Source organism: Ceratina calcarata, unplaced genomic scaffold (assembly GCF_001652005.2).
Source record: "Ceratina calcarata isolate Rehan_Ccalc_2016 unplaced genomic scaffold, ASM165200v1 scaffold301.2, whole genome shotgun sequence".
Taxonomy (NCBI): domain Eukaryota; kingdom Metazoa; phylum Arthropoda; class Insecta; order Hymenoptera; family Apidae; genus Ceratina; species Ceratina calcarata.
Window position 1 is genome coordinate 713,802 of NW_017152577.1, and position 21,659 is coordinate 735,460.

At 45.4% G+C, this 21,659-nt stretch overlaps 1 protein-coding gene across 5 annotated transcripts in view; it reads left to right on the top strand.

The window, feature by feature from the left end:
• Positions 1–607: 607 nt before the first annotated feature.
• The window catches only part of Neto (Neuropilin and tolloid-like), a 72,405-nt gene continuing 51,353 nt past the window's right edge, over positions 608–21,659 (top strand). For 2 of the 5 annotated variants that reach the window (XR_003389066.1, XM_018023347.2), the window contains exons 1-2: positions 608–999; positions 2,253–2,624. Coding sequence is in view for 4 of the 5 variants with exons in the window: in XM_018023347.2 (XP_017878836.1) it covers positions 2,480–2,624 (145 nt within the window). In the remaining variant the exon portion in view is untranslated. The other 3 variants (XM_018023349.2, XM_018023346.2, XM_026812919.1) reach the window with 3 other exon arrangements.

The window sequence follows — 21,659 nt, forward strand, 5'->3', positions numbered from 1 at the left end:
CGTCAAACCACCTACATTTCTTTCAATTTTGCATTGTTAGTTCCCGTTTCCCTCTTGTATTCGCGACACGTTCCTTCCATTCCGCGATATCTCGCGATTTTTCTACCGCACCTCGTTACGTCAGAAAAGTCGGCAAGGGTCAGCAGCCACGCAGCAGAAAACAGAAATCAGATTACGTTATATGCGAGCGTGGAACAATAAAAAGCTGCAGACATAACAATTATCGGAGTGCACGAGTGCGAAAATTTCATCGGAAATTTCTATAAATCCCGTGGGTCTATGAGGTATGGGGAACGATGTCCATTGCGTCGGGAAAGACGAGAACGTTCACGTCGTCGTGCCTCTAAAAATATCTTTTATTCGTCTGACTTTGCATTTACTGGAACTACTATCCACAAAGAAAGATTTCATGCGTCTCGGAGAATTATATTCATTGCAAATTCCTTTTGTGAGAAATCATACGCTTTTCGCGCGATATTCAGAGTCGTCGGAACGGATGCGATTGCTCGCGTGGAACGCGCTCGACGGGGCGCGTGCTCGTGCGGTACGAGGAATAGGAAGAGGGGTGCGCACCGAGCGGAGCGAAGCTCGCCAGTCGGCGGTGAGACTCCGCGTGCGACGTCTCGTTGACGTGGCTCCATTCCCTCGGCAGTTCGCGAACCGGCTCCGATTTACCCGTCACGTGCACGCGTGTGAACTCGACCAGCCACGGACGAACGGGGAGAAGAACGCCGCCGCGTGTCAAGAGAAACGCGCGGAACGAAGAAGTGTATTACATAACTCGGGCTCGATCGCTTGGAAAGTTCGAAAATAGGGGAACGCTGATCGGTACGGTTTTCTTTTCTTTTTTTCGTTTCACGGTGTTAAGCTACTCGTTACATGCTACTCGACGTTCCTCACCGGAGCAGAGACCGATGCACGGTCGCGACAAAAATATCCACGCGAAAAATCTCGGCAGCCGGCCAACAGCAGCCTCGAGAGATCGCCGTACTACCGAGAGTATAAACGATTTGATAAGATAATTTAAAACGGTATTCGACGATTTTTCTTAGCCGAAATAGTGTAATAAATTCTGCGGACACGTGCAGACGGTTTTCCTCACTCATTGGAAAATCTTTCGGTTTTAATTTCAATTTCGATTTTAATTAACTGGGGAGAGATCAGTTACCGCGGGCGCCGAGATTCCCCTGTTAAACCCTAATCAGCGAACGTGCGGCGATCGGGGGGGTGGAAAAAGTCAGCCGCGTACCTACGGAGCGTCGGGATGGGGCTGTTTTTGCCAAGTGGCCTGTTCCCGTCGTCATGCATATTCAACCTTGCTGGAGAAAAACAAGCAAATGAAAAGTTCATATCCCGGTAGAAAAGCAGAGTCGGCGATATTTATCGCGCTTCCTCTCGCCCCGTTTACGGGCAACACGGCTGTTCTTTCACTCCCGACGGGGAAAATTAACAACGGAACGGGTAAACAGTTTACGAAACGCGAGAACCAGTGTAGCGATTGTAGGCGGGACGAAACTCGTGCGTTGATTCGTTGCGACTCAGGTAGAAAAAAGCGTGAATCGACGTGTAGAACGATCTACTCGTCGGCGTTGGGAAAAAAACTCGTCGCCGGGAAGGCCCGTTTATCTTGAAAGCTTGTCCGGTAACGGGATAAAAATCGTCAATACTAATTGCTACCAGAGCTGCGAGGTATGCCGGCGCGAAAATCACTGGCGCCAGCGAGATAACCCATTCACGGGTTTATCCAAGATCAAGCTTATCGGTTTTCAATTTTCTGGACCGGGCTTTCTGTTCGACGCATTGAGGAATATTCGATCGTCGCTCGCGTTGTGTACACCTCGATCCTCCTCGACCGTCACATAAAACACCTCGGACCGACCCCCTCGCCACCCCCCGGCTCTAGCCGTTTTGTTTGCGCGCTCTTTTATCGGGGATAGACTGCCGGTCTGTCAACCAGCAACCCCCGCTCCGGCCAGTAAATCATTCTCTCACCGTTGTTTCTTTCTTTTCTACCAGCTTTCGAAAAACATTTACCGCGTTCGGATAACGCAAGACTTCGCTTTAGACGTCATTCGAGTAACAATTCTCCTTACCGTCGAAAAATTATTAGAAAATCAGTTTGCTCGTTTAATTAACCAAGTAATTAATAAGCATTAATAAAAATATGATTTACGAAACGACTAGGTGAGGAGTTTAACGAAATCCTCGCGATCGAGCACAACTCGTTGCCAATTCGCGGTTGAATGTTACAGCCGATCGTGGGTTAAATCCATGATATGTGAAAGTGAGACCGAGTGAAACGGAGGACACGCGGACACGGGCGTGATCTTGCCTGAAAACCCGGAACGGGACGTGTAATCATAAGGAACGGACGCATGCATGTCTGTGCGTTCAGTGGTTGTGTGTCGCGCGTGTGATAGCTGAGCTCGAAGGGAGCGTGCGGCGAGCAACAACGAAGGAAGGGAGTAACGTTAAATGAATGTTGTTGCAAGGGGCGGCTGTGATCGTGATAGTGGTACCGGTGCACGGCGGGATCGGCCGATTTCAATTCATAAATGCGCCAGAGGAGGAGCCCACAATGGTGGCTCGGCTCCCGCAACAAGTTCTACTGCTGCTCATACTCGGTGAGTCCTGAACTATACTTTTCCTCCGAGAAGTTATACAGTCTGGTTCACCAGATATCCGTCGTTATTATTCCGGCGAACCATCCTGTAAGCCTCTTAACCAAACATGAAACGGTACCAGAATACACAGTGCCCTTCGTTTCAATAGATCCGATTAAAAGTTTCTATAAATATGTATCTTTATTTCAGAGAAACAAATTGTCGTCAAAATTGTTGATTAGTTCGATTCATTTACGATATGAATTAGTGAATGGCAGTAGTTTATATTGATGTGCACACTTGAGAAATATCAACGGAGTTGGCGTTATTATTATAAACGCCAGAGGCTTTCAGTCTCCATATGAGTAATCTCAACTGTTCATTTAGTTAATTAATGCTTTGCAATGGATTAGAGATGAAATGTTTGTGATAATTATATATATGTATATATTTTAGGAAGAACTTATGAACAACACTGTAACTGTGCAAGTGAACAGCACTGTATTTGTAATAATTCTTATAAATTTCATTCTTATCAATTTCTATAACAAACGATTGTTCAATAATAATTTTATAAATAATTTAAGATATCTTTGCGATGTAATGTGTATATTCTCTAATATAAATTCCCTCCCCAATACCTTGCGCCTGTCTCAAAGACCGGTGAACCGTCCTTACGTACCGAAAAGGTGAGTTCGACTCCATCCGGTCTAAAACTGAAGTTTCTTTTCTCTAATTAAATGACAAAAGTTAGCTCGCCGCAATGTTTCCGGTCCGGTTTGCTAAAGAGAGTACAGAGTTAGATTCGTTCTCCCTTTGTTCACCAATTTTGGTTCTTCTACAACAGATTCGAGTATCAAAGAACGTCTTGCTGTTTAAAAGCAATCGTAACGAAAGGGCAGAGCGAGTTCCGCGTTGCAACTGCAGCTTCCGGGCTGCGTAGCGAGCAGACCATCGGATTTTAATAGGGTGATTCACCGATCGATCAACGCGGTAATCAGTGAATTTCTAACGGGAAGTTTGTCAAATCGGGTTAATTGTCCAACCTGTCGATTGGAGTTCCGCCAATGGACGTCGCCGGTGATTTCTGTCAATTTCGGGCCGCCGGGCCTGGCCGGTATGTATGCGCATCGATCGCGGGGGCGTTACACTGCGGTAAACAAAAATCGCTGCCAATCAATTTCTCGATTGAATGGAGGCCTCGTCAAGCAGCGTCGCATAATCTAGACGTTTCGCGCGATCAATTACATTGTCCCGTGTCAAGGGGGTTCAATTGAGCTTTCAACGCGGACCGTGGCTAGAACAGTTTGCATTGTTCTCTGTCGGAGGCAAAGTGTAAACCCCGGCTCTCAATGAACCCGAGGATCTCATTCGGGACAAAGGGATCCTCGCGTCTTGTTTTAAAAGCAAACGGCAGGGAGAATCGTCGAAAATCTCGACCGGTCTCACCGAGATTCCCTGCCCTGGGTCCGGTCGCACCTAACCGCGCGAGTCGGGCGGGAAATGTGTAGCTCGACCGGCGAGCACGATGCCCCTCGGGACAGCTAATCCTGTCGAAGACGGTACTGGGGCGAATGGGAAGCAGAATTTAATTAAGCAGGATTATTCGGGGAGAAGAGAAATGAATAAAGTTTCCTCGAAGAAGTCACCGGCACGTAAACTCCGCTTCAGCCGTAAACATGAGGCCAGAAGTTAACTGCGAATGGGAGATCCGCGTACGCGAGCAGGCTTTATACAACGATAATTGGAAAATTATACAAACTACACTGTTACTGATTCATTTCAACAGAATTTTCGTTTGGATAAAATATTTCTGTTTCACATTAGTTTCCGTTTGTTATTATAAAACGTAATCTTTTTTTAATAGCTTCTGTCAAAAGCACTAAATAAATTCCGGCTTCTTTTGAACAATTATCTTCATGTTCCATGAAAGGATAAATTCGTTAGCACATTTTCACGTGGAACAACGCAGGATAAATGCCGATAGATTTGACAGCGATTCACAAATGTACGAGTGGCTCATCGTACGTGTAGTTAATTCGATTTCACCCGTGCGGTTACGATTTACTCTACGGCAGTCAAAGCGATCGCCGCTTTTCTCCGCACATTTTTCACAGCGGATCGCAAGCGATTACGATTTGATTGATTATCACGTTCCGCGGCAGGGTAGCTCGTAAATTTCCACTGGGAAACCGTAAGTCACAGACGCCGAGGAACGCGAGCCGCAATTTCAATAACGATACGCACTCTGACGAATTACGCGTCACTAGATACAAGCCCTATAACATTTTTATTTTTATATCTGCAAGACATTTTTTCATTCTAGTTTATTCCTGTGCAGACGGTACACGTTTGCTCATTAACATTCCACGTCTCGTTTCATCCTTCAGCGATTTCCATTGCAATGGCACAAAGCTTTTCGTTCCGACGAAATTCATAATAAATAAATAAATAAATCTCTGTATTTAATCAGTACGATTGAATCGAGAAACGAGTTCCAACGAATTGCTAGGAAAACGGTGTTCGTTATGATTTTCAATATACGTCATAACATATCAATACGAGACGCAATTTCCGATAAAAATTCTTGCAAACGTTATGCAAAAAATAACTGTAGCAATTTCCGCGAGTAATTACCGTTTCGATCAGCCGACGCAGCGTTTGTTCCTCGGGAACGTCGAAAAAGCGAGTTCAAATTACCGGCCGGAGGTGGCCGGCATTTCCTTACAACGGCGAAATCAATTCACTCGTCACAAATCCTCGAACAATTCGAAGAGCGAGAACTCATCGCCTTTTCGATATCTCGACGAGAGCTGCGCTAAAATCCGTTGCTTTCGAGGCGTGCCGCACGCGAGCACTGTTAAAATCCGCTTTCTGTAAAGCACGTTATTGGCTCGCGAGCCACCCATCTAAGATTCCCTTTGTTTTCCTTGCGGTACGTCCGTTACGTTAACAACGACAAACGAAAGGAGAACGACTTTTTCTCCCTTTAAAAAAAATACCCAGCGTCCATTTGTGGTGACATCGTTGCAAATTATCGACTCATCCTCAAACAGCATAATTGGCCTCGTCTTGGAGTGAAATAAGCGTTCGGTCTCTATCAATAGGACGAGGATTTCGGTATTTTCCCTGGGACCCTTTCACTCAATAACTCTCCCGATTCTCACCCTCGATTCGTTATACGGCACTGGACAAACTCGTAAAATTCGGGAGTAGGATCGTGAAAGAAAAGCTGATAGCCAAATTGATGGGTACTCGTCTTGTTGCTCCCCATCTCCCTATCGACTGACTCTTGAAAGCACGTTTTAAAAGCGGTTCGACCCAGCTTATTTCGAGCCACGAAATTCGTTCGCAGATCTTTCACAAAACCCAAAGTAAAATATGACAGAGAATAATCCCCGCGATTAAACGGTTCTATTTAGCCCCGGGCTTCCAATTTCGAATGCGCTCTGAGCCGCTTCAAGTAAGCTTCATTCATAAACCTGACTAGGTTCATCTCTTCACTTTGCGTGACCCGATGTTACCTGTCCGACTTGCATAAAATCGAAAACGGACGGGATTCCAATTTTTCCAATACAGAACCGATGATTCCTGTGGATCCAGTCTGTATTTTATCATAGTCCCAATAATAATGATCGCGGAGGGTAGAATTTGTAGAAGAAGAGCTTTGAAATTTCAATTCTCGAGTGCTTTATTCATCGTCGACGTTACCTCAGGATCCTCGTTCGCAATCGTCTGCTACCTCCGGGCGTCCTGACACGACGTCACGTTTTTTTTTTCCTCTCGTCACTTGACGTCGTCACCGTCGCGACGTTTAAACGTTTCGATAAAGCCAGCTGACAACAAAGATAGCCTTTTGGTTTACGAAACTTACGAGATAAAAGGAACGCACGTGCTTTGCGTTACAAAAAATGAGAATAGAGAATCTGTCGACGGAAGCTGAAGAGAATTTATTACACGCGTGTCACGTCTCTCGCGTTAAATTTCATTCTCGCTGTTTAACATAATCAGCGAGCTCTGAGTAGCGTGAAATCATTTTCGTTGAACGATTTTCCAATTATTCTCGCCTGATCCTTTGAGGAATCATCGGAATCCGACGATTGCCAACGCAGCTGTTACGGAAGGACGCACCGCCGTCGATCACCGAATCCGCAAATTTAATATCAGATATAGGAAGAGCTTGATAAATCCGGTTATATCATCGTCGCGTCGCGCCGGGTTGGATTAAAACCCGGTACCGGGATGGAAGTTGCTCACCGGTCTGACTCCAGGGTTTATTAAAGTCGATATATCGCGCGAGGACAATTTGCAGTACTAATTGGCAATAAATATCTCGCCGTTACAGGGAGGGACAGGTACAGATACGTATCGGGGAGTCGCGAATTTCCCTGAGAGCTCCGGGACGTCGGGGCTCGTATCCCCGGTATCGACGGCATCTGGGAATTTGATATTTCTGCGAATTCCCGTACGAGCGAACAAATTGGAAATTCGGAGGACCGATGCAAATGAGCGATCGAAGCATTGGCTATATAGCCGGGACGGAAACGTTGCCAAGCTGGTAACGGATCGACCAATGAAACAAACGAACGAATGTCTGCGATTCGCAGCCAGTTTTCACGCCGGGGAGTACCATGAAAACCCCATATTTCCTCGGATCCGGGCCGCGACGGTTCTGCAGCGTGGGCGATAGATAAAATCCTGACGATTAATACCCCGTCGCCGTATTTTTCTCTATTCTCGTTTCTAAAACCCCGGCAATCCCTGCCCTTTCTCTCCCGGCGCAAGTATCCGGCTAGCCGGGATTCGCCGCAGTAACAGCGACCTCAATAACCGGCAAACAAAGCAATCGCTTTATACGTTTCGCGATTTACGCGAAACGGAAACGATGGCGGTTGATGTGCAGTTCGAAATCTGCGGGGGGTCGGAGCCGGGCGAAGAACGCAGTGTTTGATTCACGCGAACGGCGCGGCGCCGTTCAAAATTAATCGCAAAGAGCAATCGAGTCACGCGGAGCGGCGGGGGAGGTGCAACCGCGTCGGAAACGAAAGAAACACGCGCGCGGATTCGAAATGGGGAAATTCGGTTAATTAAATTCATGGAATCCGATATCAATGAAGAGAGACGTCGATTAATTGTACCACGAAAGCGTTCATCAGTGAAATTGGATTTCGCGCCCCGAGCGTTGCGAGAAACGTATCCGCTTGATTACGTTGAAAATATCCGCGCCAACATCAGAATGAGCTTTTATGCGAACACGGTAGAAATGCTAAACTAAAGATCTTAGCGTCGGTCTTAAGTGCGAAACGAGCATTAATTATTCTCCCCCTAATAAAATTAGTTCGTTAATAAAAATCTGACCTTGTAGATCACGTTGTCTTGTAAACGACGAGAGACTAATTTCGTTAAATACCTCGTTCATTAATTTCTCTTAGTCGAGAGGAAAAGAGTTGAGAGATTTACCAATCTCTGCACAAATCACGCGATAATGCATGCGGCGAGATTACAAGCGAGATTGTAAAACGTTAAGCTCTGATAACGGTAAGAATGCAGGGGTGTAAAAAAGGTTGGAGACCGGTGGTCCGACCGTTCGGAGTCGTCTAAACGAGCTCCGAGAAGAGCTTAAACGCTGCAAGTGCCGGGTAATTTCAAAGAAATACGGAATACAGAGCCTGTCGCGGCCCTTGCGGGCTCTCGAGACTCTGGTTTCTGTGAGAGAGTCGGCCCAGAGTGGGTTTTCACGCGGGAAGAGACTCTGAAAAATGGACCACTCGTAAACATCCCTCGGACGTTCGCCGCTAAACGGCTTGGCGACCGCGGGTGCTTCTCCGTTTATTTGAGACGAATCCTTATTAATTTACGTTTCTACAAGCTTCCAGAGCGTGAAAGTTATTTCCGCGCCCGACACAAAGATTTTTACAGCAACTCATTCGCTTCGAAACGTACGATTACAAACGGGTAGCAAATCCTGAAAATAATTTCTTTGTAAAGCTCGGAACCGCCGGGGAAGGTGCATCGCGATAAATTATTCGGTTCTTTGTGCGCTCAGAAAAATAAATACGATCGTATAAATTGAAAAGGTCGATATCGATATGAGGGGCAGAGCGATAAAATTTATTAAGATACAGGGCGCCGATATCGGGTACCTCGGGTGGAAAATATCGGGCAACGACGACGTTTCCGGCGACGCAGCGGTCCGTTTCCGGCCCGGAAGCTTCCGGTTACAGAGCGGCCGTGCGGGAGAACTTCTGTTCACGCTTTATTGTTGCCACGCACGAGCGGGCCTCCAACGAAGCGTGCAATCGGCCGGTGGCCACCGCCCAGCTTCGCTCCTTCCCGTTCCGGGAAATGCCGGTGTTCAAGCTTTTACTCTGCGAACGCCTCGAAAACGGACAGGAATCGATTTATCCTTTATCGGCTGTATCAAGATTTTTTCAAACTTCTACCCCCGTTCATTTATTCCACGGCTCGCAGTGATTAGATCGATAACGAAAGCGCGATACAGCGTGGCACGCGGCACATTTTTTTCACCCTGCAGAAACGTTTCACCGGTCGATGAATTGTTTCGAGCTTTCCCGAACCCGGTTCTGCGTAGGCATCGCCTCGCGAATCGCTGCGATCAGTCGACTCTCTACCGGCCAGGCGCCAATAAAACGAAGTCGAGCGCTAACAGCATTGCCGCGTGGAATTGGCTTTCATCGAAGTCCGAGGGAATGTTCATTGCTTAGCCGAGCCAACGTTATCCGATTATTTTGTGTCGCTGCCCGTTAAGGAGTTTGCGTTCCCGGAACCGGTCGATCTGATTCTTTATCCAACTTCGCGAACGCCTGGTTAAGTTATTAGAAACGCTACAATCGGGACGACGATTGGAAAAATTGACGAGACGCGATAACGAGAGGTCTAAAATTTCATTTACCGCATCACAAAATTCAGTTCCCTCGTTCAACAATTTTCTTTTTCTTCTTATCCAAGTTTACGAATGGATAAATAAATTACTAGATCGGGAACATTGAGCAAACGTGATAATGAAAGTCTTGTTTCATTTTTCATGCCAGACACGGAATTTAGTTCGTTCAGAAACTATTATAATTCATCGGATTAACTAACGCAGCCTTTGTTCAACGAAATGCTTGTGGTAATTATATTTAATCCGATGAACTAGCCGAATGTTTCACCAATTATCGGGAAATAACTGCATGTAATTGCGTAGCTACGGATAGCGATTTATTTGATAGAACACTATTGCCGCGATTGTTCCTATTGATTCCGTCGGTTACCCAGAGAGCCAAACGATGCTCTTTGAAGATCTGTACAGCGCCATAAAAACGCGATAACAATATCAATTTGAACAGTTATGCAATCCAAACTTGCTATTAGCAATCGTAATCCTTTCGTTCTGAGATTACCAGTCGCGCGATTCTGTAACGCACAACGAAACACCGTAAACCGGAATTCTCAGGCGGCTCCGATGCGCATCCGGCCGGGACCAAAACGAGCGGCTTTAATCTCTCGCTTGGTCTGTGCTCACCAGAAAGCCCAAGGTAATTGTCACAAGGTATTAAACCCGTTCCTTAATTGCATTTCGATGAACCGAATCCGTGTACAATGGTTATAATATACAGCGATTGACTGTATTCAATCGGAGCGTGCAAAGCCCTATCTGAATGGAACGTTTTTCAGCCCCAACGACTTTCTCGAGTATCTCGAATTTCCTCCTAACAACGAGACGGTAACTCGCGTTAACAAATTTTTAAACAGTACAGATGGAACGTACTTCGACCGAATTTTTTACTCGCTGTTTTGAGGTGAAATTTAGAGCCCGGAAAAACGTAATTAGCCAGACAGCGTAACAGGCCGCGTGTTCGCCCTCGGCAAAATTGTACCGCGTCTTAAAATACACACGGAGTGGGTCCCAGGCGCGGCGGCCAAAGGGCTCGCGATTTGGCGGGCATACCGAACGGTTCGTACGCGAGTTTAATGATATTAATACATCAACCTACATTCACCGACCGACGACCACGGGGCAAATAGACGAGAAGGTTACGTCGCCGCTACGCGTTTTGTTAATAAACCGCTCGACGCCGTCGTTCCTCGAATTGACCCAATTCCGTGGGATTTCTGGCAACCGATTCCACGCTCGTACGTCTTTCTCGTGACCAACGAACCATCTCGGCGACGTTGCGCCGACTGCCTACGTGTGTACTTACACATGGTGCCCCATAATTTATGTATTTCATTATTAATGTACGGGTTTGAAAAAACACGTACAATAAAAATGGAACATAGAACTGGGATAACATATGTAAAATGAAACAACGAGAAATAATAATACTATTGTAGGCGAAGCGGAAAGTCAAGAATAATTCATTTGGAGAAAAGGGTAACACTTGGTGTTCGACAGATTTAGAGAAAATATCCGGGTTAGAGTTGGCAAAGTTAGCATGAATGACCATCTATTTTATCGTATTGTAATAACCGCACAGAATACGGTACATCTCGTATAAATAACACAGATCAGAGTTCCATTCTTTTTCCAGCAAGAATAAACGAAATCAACGTGCAGTTCTGTGAACGTAGCAGCACAGTTCCATGGTAAATTACGCTGAGTCGACCGATTTTCGATGCTTTTCTCGCTTTCAATCATTTATCCCGAGCGTCCCAGTTTTCGCTTTGAATTCTTCGTTGAAAACGGAAAGTTCGCGCCAAGTCCGACGAGGAGAGCCGGTGACTAAACGCCTATTCGATACCGGACTATAGCTCGTCTGCGTTCAAACCTAGGTTCGACTGAAACTAAAGCGTCACGTCTCTCTGCGAAGAGAAATGGAGGGAAACGGGACGCAAGAACCGTAATCAGTCTTTGCCAGGGCTGACTCCACATTTGAATTTGTTTATCCGTCGCCTCGTGAAAAACCAGGGATTGTCTCGTTAGATCACGGAGCACTGGTTCTATTTCCGGTTTCTTTTGCCCGGGGTAAGCGCAGGTCGTTGACAAATTTCGAAACGCCAGACGCGTCCCAGGGCAAATGCGTTCCCGGCGTTGCAACTCTCTTGCATGAAAAAAAAAGAGGCGAAGGTTGAAGTTAAACTAGGAACTGGAGCGCGGACTGGAAGATAATAAGAGGAGAAGCGTTGCTGGAATATAACAGCGTAGGTGTGGAGAGAAAAATGTGCGAAGCAGATTTTCTCTGGTTTCCCAGACCGGTTTACGTCCTCCAAACGAAAAGCTCGTATTAACGATTAATTCCTACGCGAATTATTAATCACCGGCTGTTAATGGAAGTCTTTGGAATTAATTGTTATCACAGTAAACGGTCACGTTATTAGCATTTGGTATCTTGAATTCGAACGAACCGAAACATTTTCACTCGTGTTGATCTCGCGGGAGGAGAATGGGCAAACGGAGTTGGCGCAATATTTTTCCTGTAACCATCGATGCTTCGTGCCATTTCGCCGGGAATTCGTCACGGTAAATGGCTGAAAAACGCAGTAGTTAACGGGGATCGAGTTCCAATCGGGTGGACGCCTTCCGGCCGGGTTGATCCATCTTGTCAAAAAGCGAAAATTCATCTTCGCCCGCGGACAGCGGAACAGAGAGGCGGGGGAACGCGCGAGAGAGAAACTTTGCCCTCCCATTACCATCGGGAAACGTTTTCGCGGCAGCAGTTTCGTTCTCGGCCAGGGTGGATCGTTTGTCAACGGGAAGTTTTGACGGTTTCCGGTCATTCGCTGTGTACGTATGTATGTACGTACGCGCGCGGCTGGGGAGAATTTGTCCAAGATAGAAGGCGAGATTCGCGTTGTACGCTGGGGAAGGAGGAAAAACTGCGGTCGTAGAAGTACGAACAGGAGAACGAAAATATTTAGAGAACGAAAACGAGAAACGGAACGATGAGTCAATAAATTGCAACGGAGCGGTGGTGTAATAAAGAGTCGTAATTTTAGATAAATCATAAAAATGTAGTTTAAACAAACGGCGGCGCAACCCCGCTAGCGGACGTTAATAAAGTGCCGTTTCTTTTGACCACAAATTGCTCGCGTTCGACGGCAAATAAATTCGATCCAATTTCGTTGCCGATTAAACAAATCGGTGAAAGATTGAATGATTTTCCGGCTACGGCAAACAGTTGATATGTGTCTCGCCGAAAAATTGAGGTAAATATTCCGGACGTCGTCAAACAGGACCGGCACCAAATATGCAGGAATTTCAAACAGAAAATTTGACTGTAATTGAAAAAAAATATACCCATTTCACTGCTTGTGTACAGAGCGTGTGTTTAATCTCGGTACGTATGAAACGTGTGTTTAAACTTGGTACGTGTGCAATTTTAAATTTGGATTTCGGGAATAATGGCTCCAGGGAGACCGCGGTGTATTAACCAACGACAATTGCATCGGATAACGATATCGATGCTCGGTGAAGTTGGAGAAATTCCGAACGGCCTAGAAGTTCGGATGGCACGAAGTAAACTTGAACTACCCTCGGGTGCCCACCGAATGTGTTCAAGAAATTATGCTCCTATACTAATTCTGGCGCGAGGAGCACCGAGTTTCTAGTTACCCGTTCTCAAAGGCTTGTAAACCGGCCACTTTGAATAGCTCTCTAGATTTCATGAACCCATTTTGCACCTCCACGGTTTGACTCTACGGGAACGTGAATTGAAATTTCGTTCCACAGGAAGAAAAATCCAATACAAAGTTACGCGACGCACTTTTATCGGTCGAGATCATAATTAATTTGTATCTGCTAGTGCGAATAATTTGAAAAAATTCGGTCCCGTTCAATGAGAGATCGTCGATTAAGTATACGCTGGCAGCGATGGCCCAGCAATTTGGCTGGCGAACTTTTACCAGTATTTTAATGTGTAATGATCCCCGAAGCCGCCGCCGGGGAACAATAGCCATTAGCATAACGATCCATTATCATATGTCGGTGGAAAATTCGTTGCTGGCTGCTTATCGATCGGACACTTTCCCTACGCCTCTGGTCGAACGCGAGCCGGTCTCACTTCACGGCAATTTATGATCCGAATGATAAAAGGGTCGGCGCAGAAACGGTTATATTTACCTTGCACGAGAATCATTATTATTATGACGTGAAACATAATTAAATTTTCATGGTCCGCGACCGGCGTTCCGTGAAATGTTCCCCCGGGCCACGTTTCGTTCGGCGCCACGGCTCTACCCTCGTTTCTTATACCGCAACGTGATTCATGCGCGAGATTTTACATAGCGAGGAACAGAAATTCATGATTAATTGTGGACAGGCAAAAACTAAATATTGTGCACCGAATAAATTACAATGCATCGTGCAATGAAATTTCTTGAGAAATTATTCTTGCCTTTCGAATATTGTATTTAGGAAATTGGACGGAGCCAAGGTTCGCCCATGAGAAATGTGATGGTACCGGGGATCCGTCTGATTTCGTTGCAACTTAGAGCGATAATATTTCGCGGAGGACACGCGGGGCCATTCGTTCGTTCCAACCAGGAAATCCCGACGGCACGGAACCGGGAGGAACCTGCATTCCTCTCCCCGCCGGGTGAAATGTACACCGACATAATAGCCTCGTCGTCCGCATTCACCGTAAACTTATGATCGCGCCTTACCCTCCCCACTCGCCAGGTAAATTTCTACGAATTCCGCCAGCTCTGACGAATCACTCGCGTTGCACTGCGTTCCGTTTTATCGGACAAAACGTTGAGACGTATTCACAGCGTATCGAGATTCGATCATTGTCCCCTTTGTTCGCAACGCTGACCAATGTAACGGAGACAGGCTTGTTAAGCTCGATTGAGAAGCAGTTGACATAGATCGAACCGAAACTCGAAACTAACTATATTGTTTCCATCAATTGTCGTTAACGAAGTGCAGTCATTTTTATAAACAAATGAGAAATATTCATTTAAAAATCAGCTAGTAAAACTTTCGCAAGTGCCTCGTTAATATGATACAAAATCGCTGTGTCATAATTATAAGTATGAATGTCTGATCAGGCGTGGACCGATACTACTTAGAGTTACCATTGGACTGTTCTCTACTAAATAGACTTCTTCGGGCATAGTTAGGGACTCTAGCAGACACTTCTATCCAGCCTCGTTGCCAGACAGCCCCTACAGTTTCTTTAGGAGAAGTGGCTCTCGTCTTTTCTCGCAATCAAATACTTTACTACTTCCTACCTCGCAGTCAGCTACTTCACCACGTTTACTACCCAGGACCAGTTACTCCTCTCGCCGTTCCGCCTAACTATTTTTATGGTTACACGTTCGATTAACATTTACGCGATCAGACGTTTAATAGCTTGGCAGGTCGTCTCGAATTCGAAATCGTTAAGAATCAATTCTCTTTAAGCAAAGATCATATACTTTGTCTGTTTACAAAGAGCAATGAAAGATCGAAGAATATCACGAGTCGAACTACGGTTACCTAAGTCTGTGTCTGTGCCAGCAACTTTATCAATTTCTCGTTGCCAAACTATCAAACTATCGAACGACCCTACACTCGACTTGCCGCTCTATATCACATACTCGACGAACTTTCTCCAATATTGGACAGACCGGTTCGTATTTGCGTGCGTGCCATAGGGCGCGGGCAGCGGGACGAAAAGTGAAAATCTACAGGGGACGGAGACAAGAGGGTGTTACACAGACGAAGCGGTATAATCGGATTACGCTTGTAATCAAGAATCAAGCATCGATCGATTGCAAACGGGGAGGCGGGTGCATCCACTCGACGGCAGGACGAAGCTTTTCGGGAAGCGACGACGATGCGCCACTCGAAATCCCCTCGAGCGACCTGGCCGTACGTGAGCGGGATAAAGGATTAGCCTCGTTTAGGACACGCGAGTCGCGCGTAAAATCTTATTAGCAGAAAAAAAGGGAGAGACCAGAGATAAGATAAGACGCGATCGAAGCCTGGCCTCGAGGCGGAACACGAAGGTTACGCCACCCTTTTTACCTCACCTCGAGAAGTTCAACCTTCGCTTCGAGCGAACGCTTCACGTTGAAATTTCCCAAAAATAAATACGCAAACACGTATTCCCTAATTGCAATTATTCTAGATTATAAACGAATCTATGCCAATTTTCATTTGAATAATTTTAATGGAAAATTCTCCAAAATGCAGATTAGGTAAAAAAAAAATTAAACGCAGATTCAACCCCTCCGTGCGATTGTCAGTTTTTATTTGAATAATCCTGCGGCGACAATTTATTTGAAGAATGAACGTGTGCTTACGATTAGGGTCGCGAACCCCAAAAAGCAGGCGTCCCTTTACGCCCCGGGTTATGTCACCCCAGCCAAGGTTACTTTCCTTCATTTTCGAGACGACTATACATCTCTCCCTTTTACTTCTCTCTATTTCTGTTTCTCCAATTTTCCTTCTTTCGGACGGTAATATTTTTCTCTCCAGCGAAGTGAGCACCAACGAAGGGTTGACTCTAAAGGGGAAGCAAGCAGCTTAATTGGCAAAGCAGATTGCCACAAAGTACGAAGTTCTTAATAGACTCCGAGAGGCTCTAGCCTGGCTCTATATGCGTTATTGACTTGTTACTTTTTATGCCGGTTCCCCGAGACTTTATCAAGGCTTCACGTTGCCAGCGAGATTTATGAAAGCCCATAAAATATATCGAAGGAAGAATTGGAAAGTAATTAACAAAAAAATCTTCAAAGGAGCGACCGACCCATTTCGGTATTCATTATTTTTTAACAGAACTAACGTCGAATCTATTTAATTAGATTATCCAGATTCGAGTAATACAAAAATCATATACCCCGAGTTATCACAATAGTAATTCGCAGAGGAATGTTTGGAACAAACTGCAATTCACTTAAAAATCCAATATTTTATAAAAACAAACACTGTCATCAGAACTATTTCATTTTATTTTCTATTTCTATTACTATTTCTATTTCGTACTGCCTATAGAAATTGTCGAAAACTCATGCACCGGTTTCACAATAGTAACTCGGATTCAACCGTGAAGAAATTCTATAAACAAGGTGCGATTCGCTTCGAAGTCCGTTAGAGTATAAAAAAAAATCAATTTCGTTGTTCATATTGAAATTAAAGAGTTTTGAAAAATCATTTGGCCGGCTCGATCACAATCGTAGCACGATATTCTACGCGCGGTGGGCCGCGTTGGTTTTTCATTGACCGGACGCTGTCATCGAGCCGTGGCTCCGGCGTCCGGCGCAACTGGCGACCGTCGCGTCGTCCAGCCGGATAGAAATCGTGTGACGTTCGTGTTGATCCAACGAGTCGCGAATAAACACCGACTGTCACAATATTGGTCNAACACTGTCACTATTTCATTTTATTTTCTATTTCTATTACTATTTCTATTTCGTACTGCCTATAGAAATTGTCGAAAACTCATGCACCGGTTTCACAATAGTAACTCGGATTCAACCGTGAAGAAATTCTATAAACAAGGTGCGATTCGCTTCGAAGTCCGTTAGAGTATAAAAAAAAATCAATTTCGTTGTTCATATTGAAATTAAAGAGTTTTGAAAAATCATTTGGCCGGCTCGATCACAATCGTAGCACGATATTCTACGCGCGGTGGGCCGCGTTGGTTTTTCATTGACCGGACGCTGTCATCGAGCCGTGGCTCCGGCGTCCGGCGCAACTGGCGACCGTCGCGTCGTCCAGCCGGATAGAAATCGTGTGACGTTCGTGTTGATCCAACGAGTCGCGAATAAACACCGACTGTCACAATATTGGTCCGCGGGGGATGCCGGCGTGGCGCACATTTCCGGTAACTGCTCTCGGCGGAAAGCCGACTGAATCTAGATAATGTCGATCCGCTGTCACGCGTCACTGTCGGCTAATCGACAGGATCGTCTGTGCTCTCGAGGAGTTATAAGGATCGAATTCGACTGTACGACGCGGATCGGATACGGCGAGAAATTCCGCGTAAAATGAGACCTTGTAAAGTTTTATTTGAACGCGTCCGAATGTTCCTTTTGTTCCGTTCAATATTGATTCCCATCAGGGACTCGAGCAATTATTTTTTCGTGAATCAAGTTTCGAACCGAGCCAATATTGGACTCGCTGATAAATTCGAAACCGGTACATGAACGTTACTCGTCGGTGGGTGTTTTCTAAAGCTAGCCACGAATCGCAAACAAACGCGTGACGGGTAAAAGAAGGCAAACAAATTTGAACAGCGCGTGCCGCTGGAACGTTGCCCGGAAGAATCGCGGCCGAAACATAGCAGCAGCAGCAGCAGCTCTTTATTTGCACGTGGAAACTACTCGCGAGGTGCAACTCGAAGGATACCCGCAAGACGACCGCAGCGTTCCGCTGCTAGGTGCGCGCAACAACTGTAATTTGCTTACACGTGTAACTTAAAACAAGCATCGCATCGCTCCATTATCAGAGGACCGATAATAGAGAAGTTTAGGAAACTGGCCAGAGCAGCGTCCAACCGAGCGGTTAACAACAGATTTTTGACGCGAACTCTCTCGCCCAAGTTTCCCCGGCAAAATAATGAAATTCGGAGTAGAGGCAACTTATTTAAAAGTTCCCAGCTAATACGATCGACTGACCGATCAGGTTGGGTGTTTTCGATTATCAAAGATTTGTGCGAGTTAAGAGCTAAGAGGCTGCGCGTCCGGCTTCGTGACCCAGAGCTATCTCCCAGCCGGGTTGGAGAGCGTGTCGGACGTTATCCGCAAACATACTTTCCACCCGGACTTTAAATCCTTTCCGGCTCGTGCAAGTAGGTTAGTCAGATAGGGCAACCGTGCCGGTTGCTCCGACAGCCGAGGCATGGCGAAAATTCATCGTCCACGTACTCACTCCTATTTTATTAAATTCATACCGGAATAACACGTAATTACTCAGTATCTTCCGGACCGGCGACTTGTTCCCATTAAGCACACGCGTTTACTCTAAGCGTAAATGCCTATCTCGGACGTAAATTTTCAACGACGTATAGCGTTTTAATCTGCCGTTAACGCGGACGTGACATCCCTTGCGCGCGCCTAGCCGTTCAGAAGCCGGAGGGAAAATTTGCGAAACGCTGGATACACCGGGATTAGTCGACGCGGTGTCTGCCATAAACGGCAGTCCGCAAATGTCGGCCACCGCGCGTTTACCCGCTCTTTCAGTGCGGGGTTTCAGACGGGAAACCGCGTCGCTAGATTGCGAGCGTGTATGGGAAGGTGCAATGGGCGATAAGGGAACGTCGAATACTCCGCGCTAGCGCGGAACCTGCTGAGGAGCGTAAAATAATTCTGACCCCGGGCTCTAGGGTCGACCCGTTTACAGGGCGGAGCGTATTTTTCGGCTCGGCGCCGTCTATCCATTTGTACATCGTGAAATTTCTCACCCGTCCAGCTCGCGAACGCCGAGAGGTTTTTTGCACGGGGAATGGAACACCGTTTCGTCTACTTTGTACCGCGCGTTAAGCTCGAAAATATTCCCCGTTGAATTTTACAACGATTTAATTCCTCGGCGAGGTGTCCGCGCGTTTGTTTACTGGCATGCAGTGTTTAAACCGGATGGCAGTGTAAAATTTTACACCCATTATGCTCGATCAGCACAACAATGAAACCATCTAGGGCCCTCCGGCTACGTAACGCCGCCGCGTCGTTGCTTGTGCATATAACGTTCACACGTCCGTCACTGACTTTAAGCACCTCATACCCTTGGCTAAAAATTATTATTAAAAGGATCATTTATGTAACAAAATAACTTCATCCGAAATTTATGAGAAAAATGAGCATCAATTACAATGGCTCAGTTTCAATGAGCTGCTTGTTTTATATGAAACAATGAAATGAAAATATTCGGTCGAATATTTAAAGCAACGCTTTTGTTTGTAATTTATCAATAAACTTCTGTCTTCAGTTGTTATTATTACGTCCCAGTTAGCAGTCTGGTTAAGGTAAATCGACGTTCCTTCATTTGAAATTCTCTTTAGACTTGCTTTTCCAAGAATAGCAAAATACAGTCAAAAAAGTGCGATCATGATTCTCTGGTTTGTCTTCACCGAGTCACGTTCATAGAATTTCTACAGTACAGATTTTAACACGTTGAATGCTAACGGGTGTCACCGGTGACTGGCACTCAACTTAGCAGTGACGCTATGAGGGCCATCGGTGAACGGCGCGCCCAGATTGATAGAAATATATATAATTTAAACAAATGACAATACTTCGCGAAATCGCACTCCAGCGCCACGGAGGTCACCGGTGACCCCGTCGCAATTAACTCCTTGAACGGAAATGACGAGTCCAGCTCGTTATAAACTTTCCTCTTTTTCAAGTGCTGACTGAAAATAAATTGTCGTTCAAGGGGTTAACATGTCAAAAATTGTTATATGTTGTAACATATCTATTACAGATAATATTTCAACATTATACATATGTATCGCATAATAAAAAATTCATCGTGGCGCCATGGACAATCCCTGTAAAATTGGCGTGGCATTCAACGTGTTAATATTCTACGGGATATCTGAAAGAGGCAGGAGTCACGTTCGGACGGAATTAAAATCGACGCAACACGGTTCCTGGGCCGACAGTGACGCGCAAAAAATCGCACCCCATTAGCGGCATCCCTTGTTCCCGGGGATGACCATCGAATTATCGGGATATCCACAAGCCTGGCTGTCGTGGGTTGCACGTTTCATTAAATCCATCTCGTTTGTTTGCGGAATTCTATGCAGCTCGACGTCCGAATCAGCTCCGCTTCCTTCCACCGCTCTTTTTTTCCGCCTAACATTCCAGGCAGGAATTGCCGCGCAAAGCTGACCCCAGCCGTGCTGATTACCGAACACGTGCCACGCAGCCATTATTAACGACCTGCTCGTCCCTTTATCGATCCTCTCTGCAAGTTTAATCCTCGGCTCTGATCGAAACTTTACCGCGAATACGAATAGTTGACGTTGTAAATTGATCAATTAATAGTGTCCATATTGCGCGTAGTTTGCGACCGTTCGAAACTCGGTGGTGTTACAGAGTGATAAAAAACGAAGATGTTAGGGAGGCAAATGCGGGGAGGAGAACGTACGATCAAGGTGACGCAGGCTCGGCCAAGTTTCCCGGAGAACAATACGTGCTATCCAGATGACGCTGATAAGGGCCAAGTTATGCGGAGCCACTTTGTGCCTGGCACACCGGGCCGTCTACAAACCGTTAGATTTAGGTACTTGCATAGAACAACTAACTTTCTAACTGGCTCAGAGTCTAATCCGTATAACAACAAAGAATAGTTGCTATTTTTACTTTAAGGCTCGCATCTACTTTTATCATATTCCCCACATCGCGTCATCGTTATATACATTCCCATTCAGAAACCTTTTAGTACATGACTCAATATTTATTATAAAACTGACTGAGACATTCTAAGAATGAACAAATGAAACCACGTGATATTTTAATGAACAGTCGAAGACAGATCTGTCATTTCGTATTTTATGAAATGACTAATGCAAGTGGATACACAACTTTAACGATGTATTGGCTATACAGTCAATCCCAAAAGTTTGTGTACCTTAGAAAAACGCATTTCCTATAATTAAAAAGAAATCAGACGTCGGAAGAATAATGCTAATAATAAATAGCTACGTGCTAAAAAGTATAGAAGGAAATATCCAATTAAGTATTGACGCTGGCGAAAAGCTTTTTATACAGAAATTATAAGCCCTGACGTTCTCAACAAGAGAGATTCTATGAACTTTTCTTCTAACTCGAGTATTTAACAAGTTACATATGATTATTTGGCGTTTTATTGATGTTGACAAAATCCGACCATCCCAGCGTCGAAACAGCGAACTTTTGGGAAAAAATTTCGTTTTTCCTCAATTACTCCTAAATCGTTAGTCCTACAGGAAAATTGCATCAGACCATTCTTGTAGAGGACGACGAGATCTATAATTTCCGTATAAAACTTTTGCGCTAGCGTTAATAGTTTACGAGTAATTTACAAAAAACGAAAAACCAGTTTTTTGCAAATTACTCGTTAACTATTGACGCTAGCGAAAAATTTTTACATGGAAATTGCAGATCTCGTCGTCCTCTACAAGAATGGTCTGATGCAATTTTCCTGTA